General features: G+C 37.4%; 1 protein-coding gene across 2 annotated transcripts in view; it reads right to left on the bottom strand.

The window, feature by feature from the left end:
* Nucleotides 1–12,202, bottom strand: part of PALMD (palmdelphin) — a 42,699-nt gene that overhangs the window by 7,780 nt on the left and 22,717 nt on the right. For both annotated transcript variants that reach the window (XM_016127550.2, XM_036235155.1), the window contains exon 4: nt 70–184. In XM_016127550.2, coding sequence (XP_015983036.2) covers nt 70–184 — 115 coding nt within the window. The remainder of the gene's footprint in view (nt 1–69; nt 185–12,202) is intronic.

The following is a 12,202-nucleotide window of genomic DNA, read 5'->3' on the forward strand; positions in this document are numbered from 1 at the left end:
ATACTTTGAAAAATTATTTGTGACTCACTTTGAGAAGAAATCTTAGTTTTAAAATTACTTAATGCTTACCCTTATTATGTCCTCTGTTGTTCTCTCAATTGATTTTAATTTCTTTAAAATTGCCTCTTCATTAGTTGAGATTTTCAGTTCAGCCTTTTCAAGATCTTGAATCTCTTTTTCAAGTCTGACAACAAAAAGATATACATTTTATTGGATAAGACATTACAAATGCAGAGTTCTCAAATATATCTATCTTCTCCATATATAAACTTTCCTTGCAACATTGCATGTAAATGTTCAGTTACCTTATAAGAATGTAATTTTACACCAAACATCACATTTAGTACATAGAAAGCGCCTAACACTTGACTTTATTTAACAATTTTCGATTTTTTAAATTATTATTATTTTTTTGACAAAAGGAATTCTTAGGCAAAGAATTTGACCCTTGCCCCATTTTCTTCATTGTAATTACTAATGTTACTTCCACATGAAACAGAGAAATTTCTTTTATAGAGACGTAAGTTTGTAGTGGAACTAAAAGGAATGGTTCATCTACAGTTATTACTTAGTTCGGCAGTTTTTCTTACCCAAGTCTCCACGTAAATTCTTTGGAGAAAACAGAATTATCTTTTCTAGCCAATCAACACTTTATAACATTATAATTATTAAACTTGATTTAATAATCATAGTTATTTGACACTTAAAAACCCTGCATATCTTAACATTGAGAATGATGCTTTGTTTTAATTTCAGTTTCCTAAGAGTTGGGTGAAGAGATGAAAATTAGATAAAATCTAGTATAGTGGCCTCAGGCGCTGCTGTTTATAAAGACTACATTTTCTGTAAAAAAATTAATGTGACACATAGCCTGACAAAGTGTAAGGAAACTTGTAGGGACAAAAAGACTGACATAGGAAATTAGACCATTGCAAACATTCTGAGCTGGTATCTTGACTAGCATACAGCTGCATGTCAGATTCAAGTTAACACCAGAGTGTGACATTATGACCTCTATCCTGCATAAAAACATACAGTCACTGGCATCCATGCAGTTTGCAAGGCTGGCCCTTGGCAGCCTTGAAGCACACGTAGTTTCTCAGCCAAATGCTCTAAGCTCTAAAGTCAGCTGCCTCAGAGGATGGCTGATTAGATATAGCAGCTAGTTCAGGAGATGACAGCTGTGGGTATCAGTGTCAGCTAAGATATTTGTCAGTTTTCTTGGCTTCTTTAAGATGGTCATGGATCTGGCAGCTCAAAAATCCTGTGCAATTGTCACGCCAATAAAAGCCCAAGGTCTGGTCTGCTTGACCATTCTCCTCCTCAGGGCTTAAGTTTCAAAGTTCTGACTTTGCTGGTGCCTCTGGCCATGGGTAGTTGGCCATTTATAGCTGAGGAGGTTTTCTTGTACAGCATAGAAGTTTAAGTAAAACTGTGGTACCTCTGGTTTCTTAGAAGTTACTGAGATGTGATAGCCATCCTGTTAAAATCCTTCCACACCCATGGTAGCACACCAGTGGAGTTTTAGGAGCATATGTTGGTTGGTAGAGTGGAAAGTTCTATACTAAAAGTCAAAAATCTGGGTTATTCTGTTTCTGCTACTCACTATTTGTGAGAGCTGATTTCTCTAACTTCCCTGATGCTCAGTTTTATAATTTGTATAAATTATACAGAAATTTGCTGAAGCTAAGAAGAGATGATATATATGAAAGCACATAGAACGTGACTGACATCAGATATAAATGTTATTATGGTATAAATATTAAAGATTTTCTGCTATGCACTGTGTCTCTCTTTCCATGCCTTGTCCTACAGGGTCTTTTACTTGAAAGCATGTTAGACACAGTCTGATGGGGAGCCTTCAGGTAGAAAACAAGGGTGTTCAAATCTTTGCACCAGCAGCTCCTGGACCTCAGGATCCATCTGTGGATCTGGGTTTGAATCCTGGTTCATCTGCCAACTTCCAGTGTGACCCTGGACAAGTCACCAGACCTTACTAAACCTAATTGTCTTCATTTATTCCATCATTTACAAGTATTTAGCATCTGTTTTGTATCAGGCAATATCCTATGTGCTGGGGATATGACAGTGAACAAGACAAAGTCACTGCCCTCGAGGTTTACATTCTAGTGGGACGACACACACAACACACCAGACAGGGACTGGCAACCCTTTCCGTAAAGGGCCAAATAGTAAATATTTTAGGCTTTGCAGGCCACATTCAGTTTCTGTGCATATTCATCGTTTCAATTTTTCCTTTCACAATCCTTCAATTATATAAAACAGTTCTTAGCTTGTGGTTATTCAAAAATAGACTAGGGCTATATTTGGTCCTGGGCTGTAGTTTCCTAACTCCTACAAACATGTGTATGTGTATTCACATATAAAATGTATATGTATATCTTATACATGCATATTTACATATACACACGTGTATATACACACAATAAACAAATGTGTATGTGCACTTATTTATGAAGAAAAATGTTTCCATGAAAAAAGTAGAATAAGTGGTATAAATGGAAGAATAAGTGGGCGGAGAATGCTTGAGAGGCAATGACTTAATAGTTTGGTCAGGGAGAGTCTCTCCGATAAAGTGTCATTTGAGCGGAGACGTGATGGAAATGAGGCAGGGACTCATGAGAGTTCCTGGGGGATTGTGCTTCAGAGACAAGAGTAACTACAAAGCTTGAAGTAAGAGCAGGGGGCGTAGGAGGGGAGCGGTGGGAAGCGAAGTCAGAGATGGCTGGCAACCACATCATATAGGGCCTTGTGCATAGGAAGGCCTTTGAGGAGCCATCGGGAGTTCTGAGAAGAGGAGAAACATGCCATGACTTGAAATTTAAACATTTACAATGGTTGCTGTCTTGAGAATAAACTGGAGGGGCAAACATGGAGGTCAGCTGCTGTAATAGTCCAGACGAAGATCGCTTAATGCACGGTGGTTGCCATTAAAAGGGTGGGAAGTGATCAGATTCTCAAAATATTTCAGAGGAGCTGTGAGGATTTGTTGATAGATTACACATGAGGTATGAGAGAAAGAGATGTCAAGAGTGATTATGACATTTGTGGCCAGAATAATTGGAAGAATGTGACTGCAACTGGCTGAACAGAAATCTGGGAGAGAGAAGAAAGGAGATTGGTGGGGATGTATTAAATTTGAGACAGTCAAGTGGCGATATGTAGAAAACGGGTAGATATAAAAGTCGGAGCTCAGAGAAGTCTGGGTTTGGGAGTTGGTATTTATAGCCATAGGAGTGGATAAGATTTCCTAGAAAGTCAGAGATTCCAAGGACTGAATTCTGGGCCAATTAAACAGTTCGAGGTCTGGGCAATGTTAACTCTTTCAAAGGGTTTAATAAGGAATAAAAGAAATAGTGAGCATTCAGAAAATGCTAGTTTCTTTATGTCTCCGCCCCTTTCTGTTCCTGGGGTACAGAGAGAGAGCTCTTGGATGGCCTGGCCAGTGACAGGGAATTAGGAAATGCACTGGGATTTGTAGTCGTTTTCCTCTGCAGAAAGGCCCATGAGTAATGGAATGTCACATTATTCTCACAAATGTGTTTCAACTAATTGTGTATTATACATATATACACCCATACACACATGCATATGCATTTATAGATGTAGAGTTAAAACATTTTTGTTTTACATATATTTGTACATAGGTAAAACATTTTTTTTTTTTTTTTAACATGGAAAGTTTTTAGGGACGTCTCTGGGGCATAACACTCTAACATGCACCTGCTTATATCTCAGCAGATGGATTAGAATTTCTGTAAGTGCTGCCACCCCCATCTTCAGAAGGTGTTACCTTTCAGAAGGGAATTGAGCTCCTAGAAATGCTGATTCAGTTTGGCGAGAAACAGGCAGTAAAGAAATGTCCTTCCTGGTGCCTCCTGGGTTGTTAAGCGGGGCCTGATGGATGAGTTAGTACCTCTCGTAATTTCTGAGAGATGGTGGGCAGGCATCATGTGCCAATTTAGATAAGCAGAGGACATGAGAAAGGATTTGTAATACTATCCATTATTTGAATCTTTCTTTTTCTTGCCTATTTGCTGGGGAGAAAGAGGATTATTTTCAAGAGTTCTGTAGGTGAAAGCGGGTGGCTTTCATTTCATTTCATGGACTGGTCTAGGAGAAACCTCCCTTAATCATCAGGGGATAATGTCCCCAATCCAATTCCAACATGCAATTTTTTTGTCTTAGAAAAAAAAGCACGTAAAGGCTGGATGTGCCAAGAAGGGGTTGTTTCAGAAGGCAATTTTTCAGCTGCTAAGGGCCATTTATTTCTTGCAGTTTTTGGTGGCGTTGACAAGGACTAACAACCTGATAGAGCTCGCCATTAGGGGCAAAACAAACTGGACTCAGGAGAAAAAAATTCAAAAAGTTACGTCCTGTTTGACAGCATTTCGCTTATTAGCAATTATAACAACACTAACCATGTATTGAGCATTTACACTGTACCAGGTACTGGCCTAGTTAGTCCTCATGACAAGTCCCATGAGTCCTGGCGATAGTTCCATTTGACAGATGAGCAAGCCGTGCTCCTAGAAAGGAAGCTGGCCCAGAGGTTTGCAGGCCCGTGGCAGGACAGAACTTGAAATCAAGACTCTGCCTAAGACTGAGCTCTTAACTCCTTTCTAATCGGCTACTGTGGAAACAAAAACTTTAAAAAATGGATTCTCATGAACTTAGGCACAACATTGTTTTTGCTCAGCAGTATAAAAGGATTTCTTACTTTCTATGATAAAAGAAAGTAGAGATTGAAATGCTAGCTGCATTCTATCCACATGTAGAAGTGTGGACTCATTATGTAGAAAGGTAATATTTCTGTCCTGATCTTTGTTAGGGCAATTTTGTTAAACTGGGAATTTCTCCGCTTGGTGGACAGTCATTCTGATTAGGATTAAAGTCCCAGGCTTTGTTGTTTTTTCTTTGGCTGCTTGAGTACGATTTTTGGTAGTTCTTAGAACAGTTCCTTCCAAGAGCCTAGGGTTCCCTAAACTAGGGCTGCTTTATAGTGAGAATTTCTTTGCTTAGACATGTGACTGTTGTTCAAAGTAATAGAAGCTTTAGGAATTAAATATAAAGCTGGCTAATACAATTCGATTGTAATACTGCAGTTTGAATGTAATTACCAATGCTATATTTGAAATTAAGTTTATGACTTAGGAGCCCACACTGTCTCTCTCTCTCTCTTTTTAAATTAAATTTATTGGGGTTACTTCAGTTAATCAAATTATGTAGGTTTCAAGTGCACAATTTAATAATATGTCATATGTATATTGCATTATTAAAAGCCCAGACTAAACAGAAAGAGGGCCCATGGTCATTTCTCTGGGATGGCCTGAGTCAGCAGGTGTGAGACCCAGGCTGTGCCACTACTGAGGTAGCCCTGAGACCAGCTGATGGAAGGGCTGGGAGACACTTCCCACTCTATCTGGGGAAAAACAACAGTATCTGGGGAGATAAATGAGACAATGTTTGTAAGCCTTTAGCTTTTGATGTGACAAAAAGGTGTTACTCAATAATAATGAGTTATCTCTTCTCTTCCTAGTCTGCTGGGAAAGAAGGGCAGTCTCTGACAATCCCAGCAGAAGAGAAAGCCTCCTAGCTCCATTTGGGGATTTCATCTTCTACTTTAATATCAATGGTTTTAGAGCAAGCAGTGTGCTTGAACAGCTTCAGAAATACACTGTCCTTGAACATACTGTTCTAGAAAGAAAACCAAAACAGAGTTCCAGCATTATTAGAAATTTCATAATATTTATGGGGCTGGTGTCTATTTAATAAATGTTATCTATTTAATAAATGAAAGAATATGCTAGTCTGTTTTGACAACATGCTAATACCCCACCCCACAATCGATTTCTCTTGTTCTTTTTAGTGATGTAACTCCCTGAATTAATGCGACTCCCTGGCTACCCTGCTACAGACTGTATTTTCCAGTCTCCTTTGCATTTAAATGGTATCATGGGACTAAATTCTGGCCAATAGGATACTAGCAGAGGTGACCGCTGCATTTTCAGGTCATATCCTTAAAATAGAGCTGTTTGTCCTTCATTTATCTTCCCCTTCCCATGCTGGAATGCAGAGGAAGTGGTGAACTGTCTTTGCTCATACGACCAAAGGCACCACTTAGGGAGTAGCAAAGTATCAGAACAAAAAGAAACGGGGTCTCTTGATTATTTCATATGATGCTGCTGCTCTCCCCTCCTCGAATGTCTCCCAATTAGGGTTATTGTGTATGTGAGAAAAGTGAATCTTTCTAATCTTGTTCAAGCCACTGCTATTATGGAGTTTTTTAAAGCATCAAAACCAATATGCTAACAATTGTATAACCTTATGGGAATGAATCTCAGCGTGAACACTTTTATGAGCTTTTTCATACCTTTTTTCATTGATTTGCAGAATTATTCATTAGTATCTTACATTTCAGGTAGCCAGTAAAAATAGAAAAATAAATCAGTCTTTACTCCTAGTGGGTAAAGAATTTACATGTTTCTAAATGATCTATCAAATCTGACATGGTTAGTATCGACATTAGCTAGTTAATATTGGATGTCTAAGGTTTGCAATACAAAAAGAGAATTTTGCAATAAATAATTTATTTTTTAAATCACTACTCATCTAAATTAATAGCTGTGGAGTTGCAACAGATGCTGTCGAGTACACATGATTGGTGAGTTTAATCAAGTAGTCTGAACTGAAGTGTGTTGCTCATATGTTATGAGCAGATAAGTTATTATTAATGGGTCATAAGTAAAACACATTTTATCTTTATAGACAATTTGGCCAAGGATAGTGTCAAGCTATATTTTCTCAATAAAATTGAGAGTACATAGTCTAGCAGAATGTGGGCTGTTTTGTTTATTTTTTTAAAACTGGGGTACAATAAATTTCATCAAACATTTAACAAATATATTAAGCTCTCACTACAAATTAGGCACATTTTATCCACCAACTGAAATAAAAGTATATCAAAAATGACAACGAATACTTATATGCATAGACATTGGACAAGAATTTCCTCACAATCAATTTCCTCGCCAAAGGGCAAGTGTGTAATACAGAAGATCTCACCCACCAGTGCAAACAGCCACATGTCATGGGTAAGCACGCCAGGGAATTAAAGCGCATTTGGAGTAGAGCAAACACAGAGTTTTCCCTGTGCCAGATCTATTGTGTCATCCTGAGTATTTAAGAATAGAATAGCACCATAGCATGGTAGCTTCAGGATAACTAGAAGCAGAGAGCTAACCTAGCAATATTGAAACAAGTGTCAGTCTGCTCTCATAATTGGGAACAAATGAAAAAGATGAAAAATTTGTAGTTACATGTGAGCAGCTTTTGCATGGGTGAATCTCATCTCCTGATATCACTCAGTAAACATTAATAATTATCTTATGGCTAGATGATACTATCATCATTTGAAACTGTCATGTAGGCAGGCAAGGTCAGAGAGAATGATTTAGTAGAAAAGCCAACTCTCTGAATCAGAATAATATTTCGTAAACTAAGGATTTCATTTAAGAAACCAAACTGATTTTCAGGGAATCGGCCACTTTCACATGTAAGCTACAAATATAATTTTCAAATGAATGCAAATAAATGAACACCCTGGAAGCTGGTGTGGTATGGCGAATTGGTTAGTTACGGGCTTCTCAAATGCTTTGGCAGGACAGAGGCCGGTGTGCGGATTTTAATTAGGGCCTGTAGGGAACCTTGTAGTACATGCCAAACACTTAATAAGAGCCAAATAATTATAATAATAATTGAAATTGACCTACATACATGACATGAATTTCTCAAGTGACCTTCAAATATTGTTATAGTCAGGACATAAACTGCAAGATGTACTTATCCATGAATTTGGGAAGCCTGTTTTTGTTTTTGTTTTTTTTTTTTAAATAAGTTGTAGGGGAAAAGTACTTTTAGTGAATAAACCACTTGTAACCATATAATGAAATGACAAAACATATTCACTGATGCATATAGCCAGTGACTCTCTCTATTAGACATAATTACCACCTTTGTGTCTTATAATCCTTAACATTTTTCTCCAACTGTATTCTAGAGCAGCCACTGTATTTTTTACTTTCTAGCCACTTCATTTCTACTTTGCTTCTAGTGTTAATTGTTCACATTTAATACCAAGAACAGGACTCTAGTATCTGAAGACTAATAAATATAAATTCCGACCTTAATATAACATGGAATAACTGACAAGGACTGGTAAGCCTTGGGCCATCTAAACGGATTAACTTTTGCCTTATGGCAGACAAGAGGCTGTGCAAGGGGCGATGTGGAACCTTTCTGAGCCGGTAAATTTAGCCATGGACTCTTCTGGTGAATGAGGAATCTTCAGTCCTATGGCAGCAAAGACCCTTTTTCTCATCCAATAATCTCTGCCCTTGATCATTCTTTCTTTGTGGCCATGACCTGAGGGATCGATCACTGAAACTAACTTTCTTCTCACTTTCTGGATTGTCCAGTTGCTCCTTTGTTTCTTCTTTACTCATGTCAAGACTGCCAATGATCTTTGTCATCTCTGCTAATGGTCATACATTTGTGTCTCAAGTAATTGAATATTATTTTGAATGAGAGAAACAATGTAAAAGCACTTTGAAAAGTTAAAAGATCTAAAGAGAGGTTAACACAAATAAAATTTTGTTTTGAGAAGCTTATGATTATCAAATCTCCTATAGAAGACAAAGATTACATGTGGCAGGTTCTCAATAGATGTTCATTGAAATGAATCAAAAATAAGCCAGATGAGGCATGGTGGAAAGGGTCCGAAGTCAGAAAGAAGTATGTATGACGCATGGCTTGACTGTTACTAGCTTTCCATACTTTAGCATCCTTACGTGTAAAAGGAGGCTAATTAGATTTCCCCAGAGAATTGTTATTCTCAAAATAATGCTTAGTACATAATATGTGCTCCATAAAACGTAACTGTTACTGTTGAATTAAAGTGGGGGTAAGGGGCAGATTCTCAGAGATTATTCTAATCTACCTTTTAGCTTACTATAGTGTTTAGCAGTGTTTATTCTGGGTAGCCATTTAAACCTTATTTCTACTAGCGCATACATGAGATTGGCAGGTATGGGCAAAAGGGATTTCTGAGGGGTGGAGATAAGGAAATAAAAGCATATGATGGAGGGCAAAAGGTGAGAAAGTAAAGCAGTGGTGAGATGTTAAAACATCCCATCAACAACTGGATCAAAAACCAGGAGCACCACTGCCCCATGACTTTGACCTTAACTCAATAGTTAAGTGTTAATTTTTTTTATTTTTAAAAGAATTTCAAGTATTTCCTTTTTAGTTCATTAATATTCAAGTCATTGTCTAGTCTTCATCTGGTCTCCTTAAATAGGTGGTATTTTCAAATCCACCTTTCTATTCATCTCTCCATCCATCCATCCATCCATCTGTTTATCCTTTCATCATCTATTTTTTCATTCATTCATTTATTAAGCTCTATATTTCCATATTCTTACTATGCACTAGGCATTGTACTAGGCATTTATTTGTGGGGGGAGGTATAGAGATTTCTTCCTTTTTTTTGCTAGAAACTTGGTTACTTAGTTTCTTTTGTTGAATCAAAAAAGTTCATAAATTAAAAATAATCAGAATATCTGGAAAATTAAAAACAACAACAGATGAACAACTGCAAATCTGGTAAACCAATTAGTTACATATGGAGAGTGAAAAACATTCTTGGAATGATTTTTGACTCACATAATTGCCGCAGAATAATTTCTTGGGTGTTTCTAGGCAACAGAAAATTTAAGAAGAAGAAACAAATGGTGCATTTTTTTCTCCTTTTCCCCCTCTTTTCCTTTTCTCTTCTCTTCTTTCTTATGTTGTCACAAAAGAGCAGCTTGTGTACCTCCCTGCAATGTGATGTAAGATATCGCTGGCTGGGTCAGAGTAGGAAGGCAGAAACATTTAGAAAGTGGTTTTTTTCATGCAGCATGCCTCACTGTGTTTGATGAGACATTAGTTTTACTAAGGTACAATTGGCTTGCTCAGGTAAATGAGAATAGTAGGTAAGGATTAAACTTGGATAGAAATAATAAAGATTTAAACTTTGATAAACCATAACCAGCGACAAAACCATTTTACTTTTATATTTCTACATTAATGCTTTGGGTTCCTTTTTTTTTTTAAATTAACTCTAGCCTGCTATCTCTTGAGTTAACTAAGTAGATTATTGCTTTATACGATACTGAGCAGAATGCATTTTTTAGTATTCCATCCCCATTTGTGGAAGAATTTCCCTTAGGTGGCGTGGGATGGCTGTAGCTGCTGTCACAGCCCGTTCCTCAGCTCTTCTTGTATCACACAGTCACATAGGAATCAATGCTTCATATGTACCTTCGCATTAATACCGTATGTGAAAGGCAGTTTCTAACTACTGGAGACAAATAAACTTTCATTAAATGAAGGTGGAGGGTCAGAAGTTTATTTGGGAGTATTTAAAAAAAAAAATCCTTACTAGAGAACATTTAAACAAACATTTAATCTTTTTCAGAGAATGCAGTGTATTTGCATCATTCTCCTTGGAAGTTAACCTTTTGCATTTTGTGTTTACAGCATTTCTGTCGAGTGCCCTGAATGCTCCAATCAAAGGCAGAGATCTTTGGACATAGTTCCAAGAGTAGCGAGTGTCTGGTGGGGGAGCCTGATGCACGGCAATTTGGCAGAGGGAGTCATGGAAACTGCTGGGCAGCTGGATGAGAAAGAGAACTTTGGATGTGAACAACGTAGCTCCTTTGGACACTTCATAGGGTGCTTGGGTGTGTTTTCTGGGTGTAGGCTCTTGGATGGGGGAAAGCAACAGAAGTGACAGAACAAGATTTCTAAGCCAGGCTATAAATTTGTATACACGGGTATTTGGAATGAAAAGTCAGCGCTGGATTTACACCTGTGACTATGATTAGCAAGCAAATGGTTCAGTGGTCACCGTAAGAACAGGGCTCATTTGGGAGGCAAATTGAAATGCTATTTAAGTGAAGTGATTCAGAAGATGTTTAATATAGTTTTCCTCTGGGAAAAATTTTCACTAATATTGTACCAAAGCTAAGAATGTGACTCGAAGACAAAGCCCATGGAAGCGTACTTATTTTCTGAAATGTCGCCTTTCTTTGAAAGAAAAGATGAAAGGACAAATAAGCAGACATGCTTTACTCAAATGTTATGTGTAAGTCAGGGAAACCTAGCGTTTTTAATATGGTAGAGTCATATGGCTGTCTATATAAAATCATGCTTATGAGAGTGAAATTGTAGCATGGGTTGGAAATTTAAAAATGCTGTAAAAGGGTAACTTTTGCAGGATTTAACTTTCATAAAATTTTATCTGCAGTATCTGAGGCACAATTTATTTTTATTATTAGGACTTCTAATTAGATTTTAAATCTTAACCCTTAATTTTTTAGCTGTATGACTTGGGGCAAGTTAGCCTCTTTAAATGTCAGCTTTTCATCTTTAAATGTTATTTACCTCATAAGATGGTTATGAGAAATGAAATAATATTTAATGAAGTGTGTACTATACTGTCTGGTCTATAACAAATGCTCACTAAAACTTAACTCCTATTATTAGCATTTTAGTCTTCAAGGAAACTATCAATTATTTCTAAATTCCAGTTGGATAATAATCTCAGTTTACTCAAAGAAATGAGAGATTTTAACTAAAAGATAAAAATTCTTTGATAAAACTCTAGTCAGTGTCCTTTTAATTCCTTTTGATTCCTAAGAAGGAATAGTATCTAATATATTTTTTGAACACCTACTATGTGTCAGGCATGCTGGAAGTTGCTTCCCTTATAGCAATCCTGTGAAATGTCTATAATTGTCCCACTATTACAGACGGGGAAACTGAGGCCCAAAGAGATAAAAGAATACAGCCAGGCTTAAGCGCCATGGTCGGCAGAACAGGGATCTGAATGCCAAAGGTGAATTTTTCCAGTTCAACTCACAACACCGTGGAAGTAGAAGGAATGAAAACTTCACGGGCAAAGTCTGGCTCTGCTACACACTCTGAGGTAACAGCAATATTTCTATTTTGATGTTCCTATTAAAGTCTTATCTTCTAGCCAAGAGGCCTGGCAGATGGCAAATGTCACCCTTGAGTAGGCACCTAAGTCAAGTGATAAATGACATTCAGGGCTTGGGATCCTCTCTCTGCTTAGGGA

The sequence above is a fragment of the Rousettus aegyptiacus genome, unplaced genomic scaffold (genome assembly GCF_014176215.1).
Source record: "Rousettus aegyptiacus isolate mRouAeg1 unplaced genomic scaffold, mRouAeg1.p scaffold_m13_p_17, whole genome shotgun sequence".
In the NCBI taxonomy this organism is placed as follows: domain Eukaryota; kingdom Metazoa; phylum Chordata; class Mammalia; order Chiroptera; family Pteropodidae; genus Rousettus; species Rousettus aegyptiacus.